The sequence below is a fragment of the Falco naumanni genome, chromosome 3, assembly GCF_017639655.2.
Source record: "Falco naumanni isolate bFalNau1 chromosome 3, bFalNau1.pat, whole genome shotgun sequence".
NCBI classification, from domain to species: Eukaryota; Metazoa; Chordata; class Aves; order Falconiformes; family Falconidae; genus Falco; species Falco naumanni.
This window is the reverse complement of record NC_054056.1, coordinates 17,326,776-17,351,244: the sequence shown is the minus strand read 5'-3', so window position 1 is coordinate 17,351,244 and position 24,469 is coordinate 17,326,776. Positions and strand designations below refer to the sequence as shown.

The following is a 24,469-nucleotide window of genomic DNA, read 5'->3' as shown; positions in this document are numbered from 1 at the left end:
GAGTGGTGTGAGGTGGGAACTTCGTTTCCTGAGCGCTCCCCAGACCCTGTGTTTGCCATCCCAGCCAGGAGTTGCTCCCAGGGCCATTGCCACCAGCTCTGTGCCCACAGGGTCAGGGTGACAGCCAGGTGCAGTGAACAGGGGCTTAAGGAACAAAGAAGCTATGTGTTGCTTGGTTTCCACTGGCTCAGAGAATGAGAGGGATGAGAAGTGAAGCAATGAACTTATCTGTGAGATGGTTCCAGTGCAAAATCCTGCTCTCCCAGGACTGTTCTTGTTTCATTTCTGTAAGGAAAATTCAACTTGGGGAGCCCTCGAGAAAGAGGAGGCCTAGATCCTAATTCAGTGTTGATGAACCGCTGGTCCTTCTGCCAGGTTGCCCATCACACCGAATTGAACTGTCAGCGATGACACGTAAAGGACATCTGGCAGCAGGCAGCAGAGGTCTGGAACAGGCAGTCCTGTTCCTGCCTGTCCCACAGAGCTCACGGGAGAGCTGCGCCTGGCACAGACCAGTGCCTGTGGCAGATGTGGGGACGGGCAAGGGATACCAGGTGATGGCAGAGAAGGCAGTGGTGGATGTGCATGCAAAGGTACTGTTGCGCTTAGGGGCAACAGCACGGGGTATCTTCTAACTCCAGTTTTTCCAGGGACAGGCTGCTTTAGCATCTGCCTGCTAATAGGAGCACGCATGCAGTGCCTGCCAGGGGCAAACCCCGCTCTGATCACCGGGGGCACAGTGACAACTGTGCGGTACAGCACGAGAGCTCACGTTTCACCAGCTGGCATTTAGAGGGCTCAACCCTGTCTTTGTAGGGCTTGGAAGGGTATGCATTGTGGGGATTCCTGTTTGCAAGGCTGGAAGTCCCAGCCCAGCAACGAAAACCTCATTCAAGACCATGTTTGCAAAATGTTCTGGAGAAATCAGCCGTTAAACTACGGGAAACTGTTGAAAACAGAACGAGGAGGGAAGGAGTGTTTTTTTGAAGCTCGTGTCTCAGGAGGTACCTCTGTTAGAAGAAAGCTTACAGAAATGGCTTGTGCAGTTACAGCGCCTTTCAGAGGCTTCATTCCTGCAGTAAGGCTGGTGGTGGGAGAGCGACACGTGCACGGGGAGGGACGAGGCTGACTCAGTCTGCTGGCGACAGAGTTCTCCAACATGCCTCTGTCCCACGCCTATGAAAGTATTGATGTACGCAAGTCCTCACCCAGATCAGCACCAGTTTGGGTGCCTCTTGTCTCCTGCAGACCTGACCTAGGTGATTTAGGCTCTGAGATTGCCCAGGGATGTGGTGGAATCACCATCCCTGGAAGTGTTTAAAAAACACAAAGATGCAGTTCTTAGGGACAGGGTTTAGCGGTGGGCTGGGCGGTGCTGGGTTAACAGCTGGACTTGATGATCTTAAAGGTCTTTTCCAACCTAAATGCTTCTATGTTTCTACGATTCCTTCTTCCTCCCCCTCCCCACAGGGGACCCCAAGGGGGTTGTCGGCAGGGCTGAGCTGCACCTTCTCCCCGCGCCACATGAAAAGCAGCCAGGCTCCTGCCAGCCTTGCCTCACCCTCAGCGCCAGCCCTGCACTGCTCCCAGCTAAGCTGGTGAAACTTTGCAGCAGGCTCCTAGAGCCTCTTGGCTTACCTGACGGGCAAGCCCCTGTGGAAGCGGAGCTTCGCTGGCCAGGTGTCCGCAGAGGCTCCAGCCCTCAAGCAGGCAGCGGTAGCCACGTTGTGTCCCCCCCCTGCTCCACCTGTCTGCTGTATGGCACGGACTGTGAGCTGTGCTCCGCTACGCAGTCCTAAGCCTGCTTCTCTCTCCGACAGGGTGAGCTGCCACTCAACGCCATCCAAGTGCTTTTTGAAGAGAACAAGAAAACCTCCTTTTTAATAGAAGGTGTGTGTCCAGCATGCTGAGGGGTGTGCTGGCAGCAGCCGCGGAGGTCTCTGGGGCTGGGCTGGTTTTGTTCAGCTGCTGTGGCCATCTTCCTGGCTGTGCTCACTCGTGTTGGCACCCAAACTCTGTGAACTGAAGTGCTTGGAAATCTCATCCTGGCTGTGCTGCAGGACCCGGCTTTGCTGGCCTGGAGAGGCTGTGAGCCAGCAGCAGCGCTTGCACTGCAGGAGCGCTTGTCACACAGGGCTGCGCAGGTTCCCCGTCGTTTAGGTCTGGGCTGTGATTGCCCCTGTCTGATACTCAGCCGGGTGCACATGGGCAGCACTGAAGACGGAGCATTCCGGTTGTCCCTGCACTGGCATGGGGGTCTCCACATCCTGGGGCAATGTGGGGAGGGAAGGAGCAAGGGGATTCCCATGGGATTTTGAGGGAAGCAACACGACTGTCAATCAAACCCGGTAACAGCAGTGAGTGATGTTTTTACAGGCCGACTGATCAATTCGATCCGGGTGATCTGCCGCAGCTACGATGATTACCAGGAGTGGCTCTACTGCCTCAAAACAGCCCAGTTTCGAAATGCTGACTCCTCCCTCTCTGGATCAGAGAGTTTCTCAGGATCAAAGCTGCCACACCCCAGCCAGGTAACAGATGTGGGTTAACAGGGTAAAACAGGTTAGCAGGTAAACAGCGTTTGGCTGGTAATCAATAGGTGTCTCCCAGGACTCCCATCTTTCCTATCTCTGGCCATGTGTGAGTACTCTTGTGACACAGCAGACTTTGCTTCATGTCCCCTGCTTGAGAGCTGTCACGGGGTTGCTGATCCTTGCAAATTATTTTGAAGCCCTATATTACATTATATTACATTATATAGGCATATATTAAATTAATTCAGAAGCAGACCCCTGGCCATAGACTGTGTTTGCAGTGAGGCATTGGCACAAGAACGTTAACAGGGTCTTGCAAGGAAGGGAGACCCACCCTACCAGCACTGTAGCCGGGATGGGGTCAGGGTGCCTGAGCACCCTTCTCCCTGCTGCAAGCCCTCCTCGTTTCACCCCAGCAAGCCAGACTCAGCTGCCTTCTCAGCCCCAGAAGGCAGCACACCCCACTGCACCAGGCACGGCAGCTGCTTACCATGCAGGCACAGCCCAGCCCCGGGTCTGGCCCCAGCGTGTGGGCACAGAGGGCTGGGCTGGCGATGCTCAGGCACGAGATGGGGCTGAGGAGGGATGTGCCTGTGGCCACGCAGAGAGCTCTTCCTACATGCTGTTCTTTTCTTCTGTCTAGTTTGCCAGCAGCGGGAGGGGGTCGCTCACTTCTGATGGCCGTACAAACTCCTGGGCGTCCGGAGGGAGAGTGGCCACCTTAACACACCTCTCCCAGAACAGCGGCTCTCTTTCTGATGGACAGTCCTTCATGCTAATGCCTGAGAGCAGAGTGCTTGAAGACCCCCTCTCCCATGGCTATTCCCAGCCTCTCAATGTAAGTGAACCCTTCTAAAAGCCTGGGACGCATGTGGCAACAGATGCTGCCTTTGACCAGAGCGGTCTATCTAGGTGTCCGGATGGGCTGAGCTTGCGTGGTCAGTGTTTGCTACGTGGCATAGCAAATCCGTGCCTGGAACCTGTATTTGTTCTGGCTCAGCTTTGTCATTGCTGATAAGGGAAAAGTCTGCTGAAGGGTCCGATCCCCATACTCCACTCTGTGTAGGGACTGTTGGTGCAGATTGCAAACGGGCAAATGGGACTATTCAAAGGTTAGAAAATCCCAAAGTAAAGGCCCGTGGGTGGGTGGAGGTGATGGGCTAGGCAGGCCTTTGCTCTGACCCTGTGCAGCGTTTGTATATCCCAGGGTGTGTGCGTGCGCAGGACCACGCTGACGCACAAGCGCAGCAGGGTGCCCGCAGGCAGCAGCCCTAGCAGGGCAGTGCCTTGTGTTGGCTGCAAGTGGGTCTGCATACCTGGGGCTGGCCTGAGGAGAGCCAGCTCCGGGGTCTGTCTCCTTGTTTCAGTGCCTGGCACAGGCCAAATGGCCAAGCATGGGGCTGTCCGCGCAGGACCTGCGGCGGGGGAGCAGTGCCAGAAAGTCCAAGGGCAAATGTGGGCCTTGTGGCCAGCAGCTGCCCAGCCAGGACACAGAGAGGACCATCTGCAGCCTCATTCCTGAAAATCCCAATGGCGAGCTCCTGGTGTCAGTGTATAACGAGCCATACTCCGCACACAGCTCACAGCATCACCCCGCAGCTCCCTCGCCACGCCTGGACCTGAGCAGTGTAAGGGGGCTGGGATATGGGGGGCTGCCCTCCTGCCTGCCTGGGAAGGATCAGGCAGCAGAGGAACCGGTGCAGGGCTTGCATTTTCCTTACAGCGCTGCGTGCAGGGATAGCTGTCCTGGTGGGTGCTCTAGGGCAGGCGTGAAACCCATTTCCATTTGAAAATGGCTCATGGGAGGTGAGGCTAAATACGGCAAAGGGAGCTATGTCTCTGGGAGCCCTGAGATGCTGGGTGCTCGTTCCTGAGGCAGCATGAGCCCCAAGCGCTCTGCAAGCAGGAGCGTTATTACCTCATAGGACACAGCCTCTTCTTCTGAGGGCTTTGCAGCGTGCGTCCATCAGTGGTTTAGTGTGTGATGCCGTGTTTCCCTCCCCTCAATGAGTGTGCATCTGCCTTATGCCCAGGGAAGTCCCCTCGTTAGCACAGATGGCCACAGTTAGGAGTCATCCCCCGTCATCCTTCATGGCTGAGCAGCATTTGGGACTTTAATTGCAGGGGGATTCCCCACTCTGATCCCTCCTGGGGATGAATTGCAAGTAGGGAATAGCATGTCATGTTCCTGTTTCAATTCTGCCTTTTAGCTGAACAGATGGAGCTTGGTGGGAAGTCAGCCCTCGACAGCTTCCAGCTCCCTGGAGAAGCCGGCCCTGCCCCGCTCCTCCCTGTACACCGACCCCTATATGCCCAGCTCCCCCAGCGCTCACAGCACGGCAAGCTCCAGCTTCCTGCAAGAGGTACCCTGCGCCTTTGCTGCTGGTTATGGCCCTGACTCAGCACACAGGCTTTTGGCTCCAGAAATTGTGCCTCGGGCCATTTCTTTTCCTGCTGTCTGCCTGAGCGGGATGTGGGAACTCAGGTCTGCGCTGCGGGGTGCGGCAGGGCACAGTGCAGTTCTGTTTTTTCAAGCCAGGACAGAGTCAGAGGGGAACAGGTTTCCCCTGTCTTATCGCTGGATGTCAGCATCGCAGCAATTCCAGAAACAGCCAGAAACCGCAGAAGGCAGAGACTGAGATGTGATCCAGTCTATAGAAACTAGAGATGAGTCAGACACCACTTTATCCACCCCCAAAAATTCCAGCTGTGATAACTGAGTGCCTATGAGAGGCCACACTTCTAGTTTTGCACATCTCTTGGGAAAAGACTATTTCTGTGGCTGGCACCCCCCATACTGCTGAAGTCCTTCATTCCCTCGGGGGGGTTCTTCCTGACTGCTCTGTCCTTTTGCATCCCCTGAGCCGCCAGTAGGTTTCATCCTGCTGCCTTGACATCTGGCCACCTGCCACTATCTGTGTGGGTGATAGGAAGGCAAGGTGCACGTGTGTGGCAAGGGGACTGTAGCCGTTCTTTCTTTCCCAACTAAGGCCTGAAGGATTGGAATGTACTGAAATTTGCAAGGTAGGCAGAAAACCTTGGTTTGCCTAAGTCTGTTCACAGCCGGGCTGGCTGTGGGTGCCAGATGGGAAGCAGCAGATCAGCATTCCCCAGCTCTCCATAGCAGGTATCAAATCTGGTGTTTGTTTTGGTTAAGTTCCTGCAGTGTCACGGACAGGTGGGTTCGGCACAGGCAAATGGATGCCCAGCCATCCCGGTACCCCAGCATCTCTCTCTGCAGAAAAGGAACTGCCAGCCCCTGCCCAGCAGTCACTACAGAGAGATGCCCGTGGCTCCCAGTTACAGCACCCCTGGCACCTCAGGCCATCTCCAGCTGCGGCCTCCTGCTGATGCTTCTTACCGAGATGAGGTGAGTTTGTAAATGCAGTCCTAGTGCCCCACACTGTGCAGGCTGCTGGGGAGTACACAGAGGTGCAGGGTCCCAGCTTGTCTTTCTCTGGGGTGGAAGAGTGGCTGGTCTCTGGAGGGCCCTGAGCCCTTCATTTTGTGAGGGGATGAGCGCATCAAGGAGAGCTGGGGTGGGGGAACCAAGCAGGGCTGGTGCGTGGTATCCCAGGTCTGCAGTGCTAAGTCATCCTCATCAGCGCATCTTTCTTTTCAGATCTCTTCTCTGCGAGAGGAACATCTGGGCCCTTCATTGCAGCCACCAGGTGAGACTCTTGGGAGGCTGCTGGGGTGCTGCAGCCCACCCCACCTTGCCAATGTCTGGAGCATCACTGAAAGCAGGGCTGAGAGGGAGCGTGGGGACTCATGCATGCCCTTCCTCCTGCTTCCCCATGGTGGGACCAAGTCTGTCACCCTGCCCCCTGCCCTGCATCTGGTCTGTCTGCTGGAGGCAGTTGTCTTGGCTTCCACCCACTGCCCACCGGCTCTGGCCACCCATCACACCAAGGGGCTTGTGGTTTGTTCCATGGCACACTTCCACCGCTTTGCCCAGATCTAGCTGCAGCTGGGCTGCGATTTTGCTGACCCTTGTGTGCACTCTCTGCTGGCAGAGGGCAGCCGCTGGGTTACTGAGCGCTTTGTTCTGGTTTTTTGCAGACGGAAATGTCGGCACATACGACCTGCCAGAGGCCAGCTGCCCGCACCGTGACTCTGCAGCCTACCACGACTATGCCGAGCTCCAGAGCTTCCAGAGTGACTTCAGCTATGACAACCTGTGGGAAGCTGAGGCGAAGGAGCAAGGCAGCTCGCACAGCTCCCCAGCTCCTGGCCACCAATTCTACCAGGCCTGAGGAAAGGCCTCCAGAGCCAGGCACAGAGAAGCCCCTGGGCTCTTTTCTCTCTGGGCTTCCCCCCAGGGTGAGGAGCCTGGGGTATACCAAGCAAAGGGAAGGGCTCTGCTCTGCGGAAGGCTGGTTCCCATGTCCTGGCAGGTCTGGAGTTCAAACTTCTCCCCTAAATCTGGGGATGAGAGCAAAGCACAAAAACGACAGCCTCTGCGGAGCCAAGGAGCAGTGTGTGCCACGCTGAGGAGCATGCTCTGTGGTTGCACTGCCTTGGGGAGCCCTGGCTAGGGAATGGCATTGCCCCCCTGGAAATAAAAGGAAGAACAAACAGCTTGTCAGGCTCCCTCAGAGAAAAGGGACTGGGTGTTCAGGTGGAGCAATCACTCAAAAGCCAAAGAAAAGGGCTGGCTGGTGGCTGGGTTAGTTTGATCCTTTTCCTTTTTACCAGAGCCCTCAGCCTGGCCACTTTGGGGATTCACTGATCCCCGAGGATAGCTGTTAAACCAAACCTTCCTCCTTTGCCAGATGCATGAGCATGCCCCATCATGGTGTATAAGGTTGGCAGCAATAGGTGTGCTCATAGGAGTTTCTTCCTGCCCGATCAGGTACCTGACAAGAGATGGAGAAAAACAATCTGGATCTGGGAAGAATGGGCCTTTCTTTCCACTTAATGCAAAAAATTCTTCCCTGCCAGTACTGCCTCCAAACCATGGTAGTGACCTGCAACATTATGAGCCTGTCACCTTGGCAGGTGGAATCAAGAAGTGTGCTGCCAGCAAATATGCCAAGTGGCTTGTGTTTACCAAGGTCTTCCCTAGAAAGGATGCCCTAGATTCCTCTTGGGGGACTGTGTCCTTTCCTTCCACCCCTCTGTCCGTGGCTGGGCTCACGCTAAATTCTGCCTGTGACTATCTAGGCAGGGAGGGAAGGAAGGAGATTTCACCACAAACCAAACTCCAGTCCAGCCATAATACTCCAGTGATCAGAGCAATGCCAGAGTGGGCTGCAATCTCTCTCTTCCCTCCTCCAGAGCAGCAGCAAGACCAGGATACAAACAACAGGGGACAGAGTCTCAGTGCTATCATTTTCCAGCCTCTTAGGCCAGATCCTTTAGCACATACAAGGTCGGCAGCAAATCCAAATGTTTTAACTTAAGTTCCAAATTCTTGACCTTTGTTCCCTAAAGAGGCTGCAAACCAAACATATTAACAAAACTTTATTTTTGTTCTTTCACTGGTGCGAACAAAACAATCCAGGAGCTCTTTGTACTTGAATATCTGTGTATTACATTGTACTTTTTTTTTTTTTTTCAGAAGGTATCCAACAAAGTTTACATGTGAGGTTTGAGTGGATAATATGTATTTAACTTGTAAATGTGGCTGAGTTGAAGCTCTATTTAATTTTCTAGCTGTGGATGATGTTCAGTACTGTAGAATGGGCAGCTGTCTGCGCATTCGTGCGTGTGTTGGTTTGGGTTTTCTAGCTGTTATTGTTTTGTTTCAGGTTTGCTTTCATTTTGGGAAGATTTGTATCTAGTAACTTAACCCCAAAAGTGTCTATTTATTAGGACAGAATTGCACTAGGGAATGTCAAAAGCATGTAGTATGCTGGGAGGCAGGAGGGTCATGAGCCCCTATGAACACGTTGACTTTGAAGATGGTCACCACAATATTTTTAACTGGGTTTCAACAGCGATACCTGCAATGTATCAGAAGGGAAAAGCCCCTCCCTATTACTGTAAGAGTTCCCTGGTGGACTTCTGTGAGACTGGACAATTGCAATACATGTTCTTCTGGAACATTTTTCTTCTCTCTTTCTTTGCCATCATCTGGTTTAATGGAGATGAATTTTTGTCTGTGTTGCTGTGGTCCTTTCCAAAGCCCTTCCTCCCTGGAGGGCTCTGGGGCCCTGGGTCCAGGATGATTTCCAGACAGTCTGTAGTTCAGGTCAGGCACTCGTAAACACCTAATCTTAGAGCAAAGTCTCTCCTGCGTTCGTCAGGCAATGAGGCCTGGCTAGAGGTTTAACGCCGAAGCTAATTGGACTTTGCCTCAGCCCTGTTTTCTGGGGGTCTTGGAAAGATGCTGTATAAAATCGGTTGGTGACTCCAAATGGCTCCGTGCACTCGTGCATGCAATGCCCGTGCCGTGCTGTGATTCAGGAGGGTCCGTGCTGCCTGCTCTCCAGCCCGGGGAAAACCTGGGTGAGCTGAGTGGGGATGCCCTGGCCAGCCCCAGCGCTGGGTGGGGTGCAGACCTGAGCCCCCCAGGGGCTGCCAGGTGGTGCAGGGTTTGGCTCTGCCTCTGCTGCTTTGTCAGTCTGACCTCACTTCACGGCAGCTGCCTTCTAACAAAGCTGGTTGGGAAGGGGAGCTGGCCATGGCAGGGGCTTGCTTGGCAAGGAAATACTGTCCTGAGGACTGCATCCAGGTGCCCGTAGGCAACTTCTGTCTCTGCATCTGCTCTGGGCAGAAAACCAAGTGTCCTGGCTGCCTCTGCAGTTATTCTGCAGAGAAGACCAGTGAGGAACTGGATATGGCCCTCAGTTTGTAAGTGCAGTAATCTCTTAGGGCTGGGAGCAGCAGGGCAGGCAGAGGGCTTGCCTCCTCAAGCACACTGCTCTGTGCAAGACATCAGCTGCTGCAAGGTGCTGACACTTGGGAAGATGGCAGGTGTTGGTGCTGCAGCCAGAAGTGCTCAAGACACCGAATAACCAGGCAGGGGGTGGATGTGTTGGCCGCAGAAGCCCGGTGGGTCTGTCCCTCAGCGAGCAGCTCTCCCAGGCTGCAATGTGCAATCACATTGATCGGTGACAGTTACACGTGTGCACAGGACCACCAGTAGCAAGGTGCGAGATCCTGGTTTCAAAGTGCCTGCAGAGACATGACACAGCTTCTAAAGAAATTTTTGTCCTTCTCCTAGAGTGGCAACTTTCCTCCCTGGCTACATCTGGGCTAAATTTGTCACTCTTTCAAATGCTGCCCTTTCAACATGCAAGCTGCTCATTTCTCATGCTTCCAGCATGCCTTTGTGTGCAGCTGCTGTGGTCTGTTTGGCTCTTATTTTGGGTCCTGAACTCCATCTCTGTGCTCGTGCATCTGTGCTTGAGTTACTGCCTTATTCCTGCCATACTTGTGGCGCAGACTGTAGCTACCTCCAGCTGCTGCGCAGCACAGAACATAGCATTGCAGGGATGGAGTGTGAGCATGCCCTTAGCAAACAGGCAACCATCAGGGGCTTGTGCCGAGAGTGTGGGGTTGTGGCTGTACACAGGACCTGAGTGTCCCCTCCCTGAATGCTGCCGTCCTGTAGACCACTAATGCCTGCTCCCTGCTGTTTTTTCACTGCTACCCAGCAGCAATTAAAGATTGTGCTAACAAACTGCCACTGAAATGGTTACATAGCCTCTGCCATACAAGCAGCTAAAGGAGTTTCACTTATACCCTTTCCCAGCTGGGTTTAGCTCCCCTAGGAGCAGCAGTTCTTCCTGCTTTCCCTCTGTCTGTCCCTACTTTAGAAGGTTGTACAGTTTTGCTAGGCCGGTATAATCAATGCAGAGCCATTTATGTGTGTGTACACAAGCCCTAAAATGTTTTCAAACCAGCCCCATAAGCATCAGACTGGCCAAGACCCACACCCAGGCTCCCCAGCACAACCTGGTTTCCCACTTGAGTCATCACTTTTGCCATCCATTGGTTTTCTGCTGATGGTTTCCAATCCAGATGTTGACCCAGGCGGCTCTGTAGCAGGTGGGAACAGGGCTGTGTTTGTGAGCTGTGTTCGTGGACACCTGCCTTGGGACCGTGAAAACCCCAGCTTTTCCTCCAACACATTTCTCTTAGGCTTTAAAAGTAGAGGGTTTAGTTAAAGTGGCATTAGATGTCTCAGCACAAGTTTCATTAAAATGGCCACTGTAGTACCTGTAAACACACAAAATACCTCTCATTTCCTGGAAAAATAAATTCGTCCTTCACAGACTGGCTGCAGAAAAAATATGATCTGAACCAGGTCACCGCAAACTGCAGGCCCAGTGCTCCGGAGTTGCCAGCAAGCCCATACACATCCCACTGCTCAGCTTGGTCACAGCATAGCTGCATCTTTATTCACAGAGGCAGATGAAAGGCACGAGATGATACTAGCTGCCAGCAATCACCCTCTGACAAATGATCTCTCCACCCCCCTGCTCCCTCCAAGTACTAAAAGTCCTGAATCGGGTCCCCCCTTCTGAAACCATAGCCAGAAAAACAGAGCAGTTATTGAAACACCATGCACTGCTGTATTTCTCTCTGCTTTCTGATTTCCAAGCCACATTTTCAAACTTCTTTTGCTCAAAGAATAAACAGCAGAGAGGTGTTTTTAGAAAAAAGAAAAGTGGAGCCTGTGACCTGCTCCTTTGGCTTCAGGAGTTTGGAGAAAAAAAAAAAAACATAAGTGAAGACACGGTGTAGCTGCCATGGAGCAGCTCACCTGGCCGGCTCCCTCTGCTTTGCTGTGCATGGATGTGCCAATCTTCTTGTTGTGTTTTACAAAGACATTTGAGGTTTGGGAATTCCTCGGTGGGCATTTTGTATGAACGTGTCTTTTCCTGTCAGCTGCCTATGAGTGGCTGCCTGGAACCACAGCTGACGTTGGAGAAGGACCTGCTCGGAAAACCTGCTCAGGAAACCCAGCGCCTCCCTTGCAGAGCTCTTGGTCCCCTGAGGAGCTGAGGATGTGCAGGATTTGCCCTTGTCTGTGATGAGCAACTCCCTCACCGCCCTGTGGGTGGGGGAAGCCACCAGAGAAAGCCACGCTCGGACTGAAGCAACTGGTGCTTCTGTCAGTCCCAGATCAGAGGGAGGTCACTGCTCCCTCTGCTCTGCCTGCCGCCCGCCGGGGCTGCACTCCGCCTCTGGCACAGCACCACCAGCCATCAGAAATATTTTTGAAGTGCCGGGAGAAGACGGTCATGACTCAGAAATGGCCTAGCAGGAACGTCCGCGGGAAGCTTTGCTCTAGTTTTATTACAGAGAGATGAAGCTAAAATAAGAGTGAAGGAACTGCTCCAGCAAAACTGATGGCTGCAGAAGAGGGAGGAGAGCGAGCCGTAGCCCTCTTCCAGGCTGGGACTCCAGCAGCCGAGTGGCACGTGATGTATCAAGGCCAGATGAAATACGGAGGCAGTTCTTGAGGGTGCACCTGCCTGACTTTTTCATCTGCTTGGCAAGACAAGGTGTCAGATGTGGGAGCTACGTGCAAGGCAGAGAAGTGGGGTTGGATGGCACGGGTCCCACCGCCAGCACTGCCACTCTCTTTGGTGAAGGGAAAACAAATCTCACAGTAGCAAGGATGCGCTGAAAAGGTCATTTCTATTGTGGTGGCTGCTGCTATTGCAAAAGATGGTGAGCTCGCAGCTTCTCCCTCCAGGGTGAGATACAGGCAAGATGACCTAGCCATGGAGGGAGAGGAGAGAGCTTAAAAGGTCGGAGAATAAACCAAGCATTAAAATTGCCAGCAAGTCCAGGCTGGTTTTCCTGAAGGACACTAGAGACGTTGCTGCTTGACTGAGCACAGTAGACACTCCCAGACCTGATCTCCTGATACCAACAAGATCTTTCATAATTCCTTTAGCTTCTGCAGTGGGCTGAAAATACCTATCTTCTGAAATATTTACCTCATCCACTTCTTCCAGTAGAGATGAAAAGGAGTGTGAAATGCACCTATAACCTGATGGATCATCTGGCAGCTTTGGTAACTTTTAGCAGGGGGAGGTGCCAAATCCCATTTATGTCTCCAAGCCCAAGCTCTAAAGAATCGGACACCAATTATCACAGACAGGCAAAGGGCACTTGCTGGGAGAGGTGACAGGCACCTTGTTATCTACAGCATAATATGAGTACTGAACTCTTCTGGGTAGAAACTTTGCATGAGTTTTTGAACAGTAGGATAGAGGCATCGAGAGAGTGAGATACCCTATGTCCCTTGGAGTGGGAAAACTGAGACTCAGTGCTACCATGCCTTTCCGAGCTCAAGCAGGTCAAGGACCACCAGGAGACAGCTTTTCCCACCCCAAGTGCAGCTCACCCATGGACCAGAGCACTGGGGGTACAGAGCATGACCTACCATTCCTGCTTCTTGCAACATCTAGATCTGATTCCTTTCTGAACTGTACCTGGTATTACTACCGGCATGCAAAACAGCTTTCCTGCAGCCTCCCGTCAGTGCCATGCCTGCCCCGTGTAGTTCACAAAAACTGACAGTAGTCTCCGACTGTAGCCTGACTGCCTGCAAGCAGTGGAACGAGCTGGCTTCCTGCAAAAATCTTGCACAGAGCCTTCAAACAATGGTGGCAGGAGAGGATGAGCAAGTCTCTTCCCAGTGGTGATTTAGCACCTACACATCCACTGCGAAGTTCTCCAGCCCAGCCTCAACTGACTGAGCTTCCTCATTCCTCACAGGGTGCCCAAGCAGTGAGCTGAAACAGCAGCACTCCCATTGCAGCAAATGTCTGCAGCTTTGGCTTGTGGGGAGCAGCTGAGACCAAAACCACTTCCCCTGGGAAGATGAGGTCCCCAAAGCAAGGACATTGCTCAGAAAAGAGCCAGCTGACATGGGTACATGCAGACTCGTCATATCCCAGCACAGAGCCCTGCCCCCATTCAGACCTCCCTGGTGGGGTTAATATCATCATAAGTGTTTTCAGCATTATGGTTTCTGGCAAGAAATCTTCCGGTGAGATCTACAGACCAACTTTTTAATCCCTGAGACGCTGAGATAAACCAGAACAGCTTTCCCAACCTTTTTGCCCAGGATTAAATTCAGTGACTTTTAGCACAATCATTCATTGACTGCCAGAATGGCATCGCACCTGGGAGTGCTGTACATGGCTGAGAGGGAACGAAATGTTCCTGCACCTGCAAAACAAAGGGAAAACATTATTTCCTCCAGATTTGTGTGACAAAGCTCGAAAACACAAAATCTGAAAAATTCAAACCAGGCAAGAAGTCAGCACTGACCGTTCAAGGATTTAGCTGTGTCCCTTACCCTGGGGACTTCACTCTGCATGAGGAACTAGGGAGGGAGAGCCAGAGCCCCTTGAGACAGGAGCTGGCAGTTCAGAGACCCTTTCCTTTCAGCAAACCTGTCTGCTGCCCTCCTCTGACCTTTTTCTGCTTTGCTCAGCCCCGTGTGACAGTCTCCCAGGAAAATGTCGCATAATGAAATTGCCTGATTCCTCCAGCTGTTCCCCCATTACCCACCCACCATGCCAAGGCTGCTGTATTTCCACCTGCCACTGAGATCGCGGAGAGCGCTTAATGGATTATGGCTGGATAAACAGTAAAACTGAGCATATGTGAACACTTCAGCCTCCCCTGTGCCTCCCGTGCTCCTGTTCAGTGGATGGAGAGTTCTGCCGGGCACATCTTCCAGGGCCTGAGGCTGCAGTGCCAGGCATTCCTGGATGCAGCTCAGGCTGGAGAGCTTGGCTGCATCGAGGGGGCTGGAGAGGTCAGAGGCGATGGGGATCAATGGATGGAAGCCGGGAGCTGCTGCTGTGCATTGACTTGTGCTCGCTGGTCTGTTCAGGGGGGTCCCAGGAGGAGGTGGCTGGAGGGTTGTCAGGAGTGGGACTCTGCTCGAGTCCTGAGTGCTTTTTAGACAGAAGAGAGGGCAGAGCTCACTGGATCAGGCCATTAGCTACATGTGACAGACAAGATGTGTCTCAGGTAGGCATGGGGACTGAGCCAAAGAAGAGGAGAAGCAGCCCATCTCCCTGCACACGCTGTCCTCAGGGCTCCTCAGCCAGCACATCAACCCCTACATTTTTGTATCAACAGACACACGATGGACTGGTTTCTCATTCTTTAAAACTCAGTACTCATTCAACAGTTTCACACATAAACAATACAGACAGAAGTATGTACACAAAAATATTAAATGAGATAGATCTTTATTAGAAGCTTCCAGCATATTTTATCTGTTCTCCTCCTCCACAAAACTCCTCTTAACTGGATACGCAGCTGGTATAGTCCATACAGAGTCTGTACATCTCTCTCTTGCTATTTCCTGCTACATATCTCACTGTACAATTGCACAGTGTTCTTTCTTATCAGCAATAATACATGGTCGTCAGTACAACTCTACACACATTAGAATTGCATGGCACTCTGCATTGCAAGGAAAGAGCTAAACCTCTCCTCTCTGGTTTCATAAGGCAAACATTGCCACAATGTTCCTATAAAGCTCATAAGCAGATCCACACAGGTATTCTGGGCAGGTTTCCCCCGGTACCTTTGTGGATCTGGTCCCTAAGGGCTTAAAAAATCTCACATTCGTGTTGTTACCGGACTTGGAAGTGCAGAAACCCCCTCATTAATAATGCCCTTTAGTGATCAAGAAGGCACTAGAAACCGGGAAGAACCACTTATTTTTAATTTTTCACCGCACTTTCCATTCTGAGTCTGCTCCAGCCCTCTCCAGCCCTCTCCAGCCCCACAGGTTACACACCCAGCCACAGCACCTCCTCACCCAACATCTCCTCCCAGCCCACTTTATGTCTCTGTGATGGGAGGCAGCGGAGGGACCAAGCTGTATATATAGACCCTTCCTCTGGTGATTGTCAGAGCCATACATGTACACATACCTTTTCCTTCTCCTCTCCGACATGCTCCTGTCTTTGTCAGGGCTCTTTCCTGAGGCTCCCCGGTGCTTGGCCCCTTTCCCTGCTGGTCTTGCAGCCTCTTCTGTCCTGCGCAGCCTCCTGCAGGGCCCTTCCCAGCCACCCTTTCCCCTGGCCCTGGCTCCATGATACTTGCCTGTCCTCTGCCTATGGGAGTGGGATGTGACCTTGCAGTGGGTGCTCCTCACCCGCAGGGACAGACACCGCATCTGTGGCTCTGGCTCAGTGGGACTGAAGGCGGCCACATGCAGCAGAAACCCTATCTCAGCCTCCTGAACTGTTAGACCGAGCCATGACTTCTTGGAGTGAAATCCAAGAGGATGAGTCCTCCTGCAGTGAGCCAAACTGGTCATGGGAGACTTGGCCCTTGCCAAGCGAGTGGCCCCTCTGTTGCCTTTAGCTGCTGCCCAGCTAGCCACACACAGCCAGCACATGCTTAGCAAAGCACCATGTTTGGGCAGAGACAGCTCTTCCCCAAAGCTCTCTCCTCTCTTCCTTCACAGATATCCCAGCTCTTCCATAGGAACAAAGCACTTTCCTGGTTTCTTTTGCTCTCTCTTCCCTCCGCCCCCTCAGTGCCTTCCTTTGCCACCAGCTGCCTTCAGCAGGGAGGATGGACAAGCAGGACCCTGCAACTGATGGTGTGACTACTCCTAGGAGATAGGACAAATATGCAAGAAGTGTGCAAAGAAAGAACAGAGCCAGCCCACGACGGGCTCCTCTTCAGGTACAAACTGCCTACAGTACTGTAAATGACTATCACTGGAAGGGTCCTGCTTCCTGTGACATCCTGTCCCCTTAGGGATGGGTCCAGAGAAGTTTTGGTGCTGGGATCCAGGCTTCTCACGATGCCCAAGAACAAAGTCCCTGGCCTCTGCCTCCACCGTCCTCGCATGTCCTTGGGAAGCACCTCTGGTTTTGTGCTGGGCTAGGTCCGGAGGTGTCCTTCTCTGACCTGCCTTCGGAAGTAGCGGATAGCAGAAAGCGTGCCAAAACTTGCCAGGAACACTGGAAAAGAGCGCAGCACATTTCCAGAATGAGTCTGGGTGCTTCTTCCAAAGCCAGGGAGCTGGTGGAATCACCACCCCTGGAAGCATTCAAAAAATGTGTAGATGTGGTGCTTAGGGACATGTTTAGTGGTGGGCTTGGCAGTCCCAGGTTAATGGTTGGACCTGATGAACTTAAAGGTCTTTTCCAACCTAAATGATTCTGTGATTCCAAACCTGATGGTCTTTCTCCAAACTTGAAGATCACAAGCTACGTGGCTCACTGTAATCCATAGGTCCTGGGGTATGTGGGTGTGTGTGTCACTCCCCTCCCTTTCTCAGTCCCTTCCTGCCTTTGCTTTTCATCCCCACCCCACCATCCTTGTTCCCAGTGCATTCACTCCTGAGCTGTCCAAAGCCTGGCCAACTACATCTAACCCTATAGTCTGGGCCCAGGAATCACACCACCATTTCACAAGAAACAGCTGTTTCTGAGGGAAACACAACATAGACTTCATGCCTGTGGTAGAGATGAGTGGTGGTTAGATATACAGCTTCATGTGGAGATCTAGTGGGTCTAATCTCGATGAGAAAGCCATAGTAGGGCTTCAGGACAGTCCCTTCATTTTCTACTTCTGTTTGGACCAGGAATATGCCAAGAAAAATATAATTTTGTGGGTTATCTGTGGATAGTCTGATCCCAGCCAAAAGCAGAAAATACCCAAAACGCAGAATCAGAAAATGTAGAGATACAAAAAATAACTAATGGAGATGATACACAGAATCAAGCTCTTCTCTGTACTTTTAGCTAATATTTTTAGCATGGCTTACAAAAGAGGTTAAACCCCCCTGATCTGTGCCCAAGCAAAACTGGGAACCCAAGCCGTGCCTTTGGATTTCCCAGTTTAAATTCAGACTTGATTTTGGTTTATGTGTTAGAGCCTGGGACATAGACAGGGAAATTTAGCTTGTTAGAACCTAAAATGCCAAAAAAGAGTTGCCCAGGACGTTAAGCTGTCTCTCGCCTCCCCTCCTCACCTGGGTGCTTACTGCACGCTGGGTGCTGGGTTATGCAATCCTGAGGGCACAAGGCCGTTACGTTTTTCACACCCTCTCTAAGGCCACATCTACCACCTAATACTAAGAAGGCAAGGAGGAGCAAGCCAAAAGCTCCTTGTGATGGTTGCACGGAGCAACTTTAGCTAATGAGCTATTCTCAGCTCGGGGTGTCAGCTTCCTGTGTGACCTTAGCGGGGAACATTCCTCCCCTGGACAAGCAGCGGGAAGCCCTGACCCTGGCATCTCACCCCATGGCAGGGGCTCTTCGGTGCCCACGGGCTGGACCCTGCGCTCAGCTGCTGCCACCAGGGCAGCACTGCTGCACTCACTCGTCCCCTGCCCTGCTCACCCAGAGACCCGCACCCCTTGGGCCACAGCTCGGCTAATTTGTGTTGCCTGAGCTTCCTCTCTCCCCACCAGTCATTCAAGTGCTGTGGTTGGAGAGGAGGGGAACTGACAGAGCTCCGTTTACTTGCAGGACTCAGTGCACCAGGGTAACACTTCAGCTAAGCTGTATTTAGAAAAAAGATTATACCTTTACAGCACATTAGAAAAATGCATGTGTTTGTCCCAGCTCAGATGATGGGAGTCTAAACCTGCATCCTCAAGGTACCGATTCAGCTTCTAACCAGCATGGATCCTAAAGAAGTCTCTCTTCCTCTGACACACTGGTCCTGGTCCCTGTCAGAGGCTGGATGGAGCAGGGCCAAAGCCAGGAATATGGACTTGTCCTACAGTTCAGTTCAAGTCAGCAGCCGCTTTGTGTGGGGAAAGGGCAACGTAAGTGAGTAGGAGTCAGGGCTGCCATTTCTATAGGAGAGAGAAGGTATTAGAAAGTAACGGGACAGTTTGGAAAAGCAGGAAAATGACTGCATTTTCCCACAGGGAGTGTTAGAGTGTTAGCATCCCTGCCTTTCTCCTCACTATGACTTCCATGGGGTCCTTTCCCACCCCTCTCCTGCCAGGCTGGGCACCATACGTACTGGTCTTCCAGGCATCCGGAGACTGCAGGTCAGAGGTCTTCACTGCCCAGGACGCAAAGGCACAGAAGACAAGGCACATGTCTTTGTGGGTCAGCGCCAGCGGAGCCTCAGGCCTCCCTGTGAGAAGAAGAGCGTGAGGCTTGGGGTTTTACACTACCGCCTCTGCCACAGCAGGCTCCAGCTGCGTCAGGGCAGCGCGTCCCTTGCACTCCCAGAGAAATACATCCTTCTCGCACATTCACCCTCCCAGAAGACCTTTTTTCACCATTGGTCAGGTCAAACGTGTCTATTTAGGACTTGGGTATGTTTCCTAAGGAGAGGGGCACATTTTTCACCCCTCTTAGTTTTACACTTCGTTAAGAGCCCAAGGCAAGTATTTGTTAATGCTACCCATGGTCCCCAGAGGCATAGCCAGTGTGTCACTGCTTCCAGGACCTCTGCCTGCCTCACCACCTCCTGCCCACCTTCCCAGTGCAGCCCTGTATGGTGCCTGGAAGGGGGTCTGGGGGGTAGATTTAGGAGAGAGCAGTTCCTGGGGTGGCTGCTGATGCACCAGGGCTGCAGGCAGGTCTCTCTGGGAAAGGTCTCTTTCCTGCAAGGCACATGCATCTCTAGGACAAGCATACGCCCCCCGAGAAGCACCAGTGCTCAGCATCTCTCCTTGGATCCCACCTCACTCCCGCTGCCTGCTAGGTCCAGGGAGGGAGACAGCCCTAAGTGCTCTGCATTTTTGTCTTTGCTGGAGTTCCAAGCCTGGTACAAACTGAAGGCATGTTGCAAGAGTAGGTTATTTTTGCTCCTATGTTTATTTGATCAGGCTTTTAATTAAAATGGGTTTATTAATTACCTACAATGATGGCAAAGGGGGTTTTCTCTGTGCAAACAGATCGGAAGCTCTATTTTGAGGCACCCTTTGGGATGACTCATTCATTGTTTGGGTTTAATATTAACTATGAGGCGCTGTGGCTGTAAGCATCATATAAGCTTTAAGATAAATATGCTGGCTGTCCTAGTGTGTCAGACTTGCTGTCCCTTCGTTCCTGTTTCTCTTACCTTCCTCCAGTAACAGTTAATGTCCAGGTAACCTCTGACGTCAAGGGTGTTTTTGACATTAGCATGTGTTTTAAAGTCCCCACACACCTCTTTCAGCTGGAAGCCTTGGACATGTCCCACTATGTGCACACCCTTTCCCCCACAGATATTAGACGGATTAGCAGCCCAGCAGTCATTGCCTTATCTCAGGGGCAGGAGTTCTTTGGTACAGAAGGATTTTGCTGCTCTGCCTCCCACTCCCTCATCAGAAACACAGGTATGTGGTTCTGCAGGCAGTTGGATGGTGGTGGGGTAGGGGATTCCTGTCTCTACCAGACCCTGCAATAGCACCAACCATGTTCAATGCAGCTGTCCACTTCAGTAAGTTTTCCTTGGTCAGAGGGCAAAAGAATAGATTAGAGCCACAGTAAATTATATGCATTCAGGGGGGACAACTGAATCAGCTAGGACAGGGACTTTAGGCCAGAGTGAATTTCAGCCTGTTGCATGCATGCTGTCATGACCACCTCTGCTCCAGGACCAGGGTTCGTGGAGAGAAAAGCGAGTTATGCACAGGATATACCCAGATTCCCTGTCCATGCCTCCTGCAGTGCTGGGAGCCAGCCCGTGGGGTCTGGCCAGCAGTACTTGCTTGGCATAGGGACAGTGTGAGCACTGCAAGAGAGAGCCAATGTGACACAGCATGTCGTGGTGGTGGCTTTAGCCGCGCTTCCCCTGCTAAAGCCCAGGGCTGCTGCGTGGCAAGGTGAACATGCCAGGAGGGTGATTTCAGAGCAGCTACACCTGGCAAAGCCCACCAAAATGCTCCCATTTGTAAGGCCGCTGCGGCTGGAGTGGCGCTGGCTGCGGCAGGGCCAGAGCTGGCTACCAGGCTTCCCCAGGGGCAGTGGGAGCAGGGGAGGTCACACAAGGCAGAGGCACATCCCTGAGTGCAGCAGCAAGTTGGGGCTGTCGGGCGGGGGGTACCAGTGCTTTACCTGTCAGTGCAAGGGCCATGTCCAACGTTTCTGGCCGTGCCTGGCCTCTTCCCAGTGGGACGAGGGGGAGCTTCTCTCCAGATCCTCTCTGCACAAAAGACTGGGGGGCAGGGGCCTGGCCTCTGACGAGATGCATTGGCCTTTGCAGGAAGGACTTAAAAGCCCCTACGGCCTTCCTCACCTCGGAGGTTGGAGTGATTGAGAAAATCTGCCTCCAGCCCGCCCTGTTCCCAGGCCTGTCTGGAAAGAAGTGTTCATACACCTCAGGGACTGAGATAACCAGGGAGTCTTTGACTGGAGCTGAGTTGGAATCCTCCTTTTGCAGCTGAGCGTGGTCCAAGCTGCTGAACTTCTTTCGCCTCCTGTCTTTACTCTTGACTTTTTTCCTGTTTCCTTCTGGTTCATTGAAAAAATATTCATACAGTTCAGGCAGGGACATTTCCCTTTCCAAGGGTGCTTTCTCCCCCTCCACTGAGTTCTCCACTCCTTCTTCTTCCCCTTGGGAGTCACAGAACAAATACTCATACATCTCAGGCCAACTCACGTCCAGGGTGTCTCTCCCTGCAGAGGCCCCGGCTGCAAAGCACGGGGGGGGCAGCTGCCCAGGGATCTCAGCTGCAGGCTCTCCATGAGCTCCCTCAGCAGCATCTCCTCCAGAAGCTGCCACACTCTTGGGAGGGAGAGGCTTCCCTGGTATCTCCTGGCATGCCGCTCCCAAAGGAGCCATGGCTTCACTGGCAGGGATCGCCAGCACATCGTCACACACACCCAAGGCACCAGCCTGCCCTGGCTTTGAGTGCTTGGTGGCCTTCGCCTTTCCCAGGGGCTGTGCCCCTGGCTCCTTTGCCTTCTGCTTCGGGGGAGCGCCCACGGCTGGATCACCCTCATCCACACCAGGGCTGGGCACTGGCCGTTTGCTCTCCCCTGCCTCCTCGCTCCCCAGCTTCACAGGAGCTGGCTTGGCCGCCTTCTCCTTCCCTTTGCTCTTTCGCGAGGACAGTGGCGAGCTTAAAGGTGCCTTTATGGGTACCACGGTCCCCTGCGCTGCAGTACCTGCAGTCTCCCTGTCCCTCTGGGCTGCCTCTGTGGCACTGGCTCCACGTTGCTTGCGGCTCTTTCTCAGCTGTCCTGGCACCTTGGGCCTCACGACCTCCGGGGAGCCAGCCGGGGAGCTCGGCTCGGCAGCCGCTCTCTCCCCGCTCGCCTCCTCCTGCGCTGGGCAGCTGGGCGCTCTGGGCGCAGTCTCCAGGGCTGGGCTTGGGGGATGGTCACGCAGAGGTCCCCGTAGCCCAGACTCCGAGCGGGAAGTGTTGCTAGGACTTTTCCTCGCTGAACCCTCTGGGGAGGCAGCCAGTGCCAGCGACCTGCCTTGCGTTGGCGTCCCCGGTTGTGCTACCACTGGGCTGCCATAGGGCTGCTGCCCTCCTGCATCCCTTCCCTGTTCAGGGCCGCTCGTTCCAGCCGGGTGGCTGGGAGGCTCCATGGCCTGACTGTTGCTGGCTGCTCCTTTCTCCGATGCTGATGCCAACTGCAGTGCTGCTGCTTCACATGCTGCGTCCTGTCCTGAGCTGCTCTCGGCTGTGCCGTCAGTGGGGCCAGCAAGGGTGGCTGCAGGGGGACAGGGGGGCTGCCTCCCCTGCGTGCTGGGCATTGGAGCAATCAAAGGGCAGCTGGGCTTGTCGCTCTCACACAGAAACCTGCCGACCGAGCCCAGGTCCGCTTCGTCCTCGCTGCCCGAGAGAAGCTCCGGCAGGGAGAGATGCCCACCAGCAGGCCAGCGCAGGGAGGCGTCTCCAGGCACCCCACGTGGGACAGAGCTCCCCGTGCCAGGCCCTGGCCTGCTGCCCACCCTCACTGTGATCTGCCCATTTGTGCTGGCACGGCAGTCCCTCCCCGGCACGCCGTCCCCTTGTTCAATGTCACTGAGACACTGCTCCTCAGCCGTGGCCAGGGCGGCTGGTGCTAGGTTGCATTCTTCCGACGCCAAGAAGAACTCAGCCCAGTCCCTGTCATTCAGCTGGATGCTGTACTCAAAGTTGTCCATGCCTGCAGCAGCAAAGCAAGAGGAGGGGGCCAGAGAGATCAAGGCATGAAGAGGGGGTATCAGCGTCAGCAGACATAGCAGAGGTATATGCCCCAAGCTCTTCCCCCCAGATTCCTGCCCTGCTTCCCTGTCATCGGCATTCACTCATCCTCACTCATTTCCAGCTGAAAATGGTGGGAGGTGAGGGCAGCTCCTGGCAGGCTCAGCCAGACAGGTACGGTTGTGCTGGACCATAACCCAGCCAGCAGTGACAGAGACCACTACCACCCCCCTCAGGTCCCTTCTGCCTCTGCTCCCCGAGCACAGCAGCACAGATGGGGTGGAATTCTCTCCACAGAAGCACAGCAGTATTGAACTTCACATACCCCTTTCCTACTCCTTTTGCCTTTAAAAAAGTGTGGGGGGGGATATGCTCGTGAGCATTCCTGCTGCCACAGCATCATGCATGAAGGTAGCACGAAGCACAGTCCAAACAAGGACATTCCAGCCAGACATGGCAGCTCCGTCCATACCCATGGCTCTCGGGAGGGAGATGCAACAGAGCCCAAAACCAGCAGAGGGGATCCGACGGTAGGAGAAGAAGCAGAGAAATCACAAAGCTGCATCCTACCTGTACCACAATCTAAGCCAGTGATGGAGCCATTCAAAGAGCCACGCAGAAAAATCCTTCCAGCACAACATGATGCTGTACCCTTGATGGGGGCAGAGAGCTCGGCTCCAGCATAGATCCATTCAGGGGCTAAAAATAGACACCTCCCCCTCCCTCCCCAGTGTGTCACTTGAGATCCGAGTGTGATGGGTTCAGAGAGGGCAGGCCCATATATAGAAGCTGGTGGGGAAGATGTGAGGGTGCCAGCCAATGTGTTTCTGTCCCACAGCCTCTGGGGTCTCTGAGACCACACCTGATGCCCACTGCTCTGTTCTGCCCTCTGCCTGGGGTTATTCTATGGGATGACCAGCAGGGAAGGGGCCCAGGCCCCAGAGCTCCAGCCTTTAGCACAAGGCGCAGCATGACATCTGGATGGCTTTTTACCACATACCCACCTCTTTGCCTCAGTCTGCAGGTTACCCGTTTCTAAAGTGACAGAAACATGCCTTGGGGTGTCATTTGTCTATGTACTCATAGGGCACTTATTGCCAACCCACTGCAGATTCACATCAAAGGACCACAGCCAGCATCACGGTCTTATGACAAGCCTTGCGTGGTGCGTGGCAGCCATCCCATGCACCCCAGGAGCATCTGGTGCAGGTGGCAGAGGGAGCCATGGGTTGGAGACTCAGGGTGAGCCTGGCACGAGGGAGTTACAGGGAAGCAACTGGCTGAGGGTTGCCTGGCGGGTCAGCAACCATGGCCAGAAATAGCCCTCAGCTCCTGCAAGTGCTGGAGCCTGCCTCCTACTGCATGCCCTCCCTGTCCCAGGGTTCAGAAATAGATGCCCTGAAGTAGCTGCCTGCAGCACTGTGCCTGTGAGTGCAAGCCCAAGCCCAGCCCCAGGCCCTGCTGCCCCCAGAGGGGACAGCACTGCCCCAGGCTCCGGCCACCCCTTCTGTCTCTGGGCTGCCATAGACCCAAACTGCAGATGGCCACTTGTGTAGATGCTGTGGGAGCCCAGCAGGACCCAGGTGCCCTGCGTCCACCTCGAGGGTGCCAGCAGAGCTGGGGTGCTGGCCATGCCACATGGCATGCTCCAAGGGGCTGGGGAACAGCACCCAGCTCCTGTCCCACAGGCTGGAGGGCAGCAGTGCCTCTTGCCCTGCCCTGCCAGCACCTGCCATCCTGCAGGAATGAAGGTCCCCGGCGTGGCTGCCTTCCCGCACGGCACTGCCAAGGAGTGAGCCAGAAGCTCGTAGCCCACCAACAGCTGGAGCTGAAGTGTGCTGCCCCACGCCACCGGGTAAATATTGACCAGGACACGCTTCCTTTC

General features: G+C 53.7%; 2 protein-coding genes across 4 annotated transcripts in view; one reads left to right on the top strand and one right to left on the bottom strand.

The window, feature by feature from the left end:
• Positions 1–8,582, top strand: part of PLEKHN1 (pleckstrin homology domain containing N1) — a 28,294-nt gene extending 19,712 nt beyond the window's left edge. For 2 of the 3 annotated variants that reach the window (XM_040587002.1, XM_040587004.1), the window contains 8 exons: positions 1,821–1,890; positions 2,377–2,531; positions 3,178–3,372; positions 3,902–4,162; positions 4,745–4,897; positions 5,692–5,904; positions 6,157–6,205; positions 6,597–8,582. In XM_040587002.1, the coding sequence (XP_040442936.1) occupies positions 1,821–1,890; positions 2,377–2,531; positions 3,178–3,372; positions 3,902–4,162; positions 4,745–4,897; positions 5,692–5,904; positions 6,157–6,205; positions 6,597–6,790 (1,290 nt within the window). In that variant the 3' untranslated portion in view covers positions 6,791–8,582. The remainder of the gene's footprint in view (positions 1–1,820; positions 1,891–2,376; positions 2,532–3,177; positions 3,373–3,901; positions 4,163–4,744; positions 4,898–5,691; positions 5,905–6,156; positions 6,206–6,596) is intronic. The other variant, XM_040587005.1, reaches the window with a different exon arrangement.
• A 6,135-nt stretch (positions 8,583–14,717) lies between these two features.
• On the bottom strand, positions 14,718–23,247 carry PERM1 (PPARGC1 and ESRR induced regulator, muscle 1). Its single transcript, XM_040588858.1, has 4 exons — positions 23,155–23,247; positions 20,501–22,546; positions 18,471–18,587; positions 14,718–16,450 (listed from the first exon to the last, which is right to left on the bottom strand). The coding sequence occupies exons 2-4, from the start codon at positions 22,542–22,544 to the stop codon at positions 16,371–16,373; spliced, it is 2,241 nt and encodes a 746-aa protein (XP_040444792.1). The 5' UTR covers positions 22,545–22,546; positions 23,155–23,247; the 3' UTR covers positions 14,718–16,370.
• Between the last annotated feature and the right edge of the window lie 1,222 nt (positions 23,248–24,469).

Coding starts and splice junctions, on each gene's coding strand:
- PERM1 (XM_040588858.1), bottom strand. CDS start 22,544: ATGGACAACTTTGAGTACAGCATCCAGCTGAATGACAGGGACTGGGCT. Junction 18,588..20,500: donor CATGGCCCTTGCACTGACAG/GTAAAGCACTGG, acceptor TTCTTCTCACAG/GGAGGCCTGAGGCTCCGCTG. Junction 16,451..18,470: donor TCCGGATGCCTGGAAGACCA/GTACGTATGGTG, acceptor GCTCTTTTCCAG/TGTTCCTGGCAAGTTTTGGC.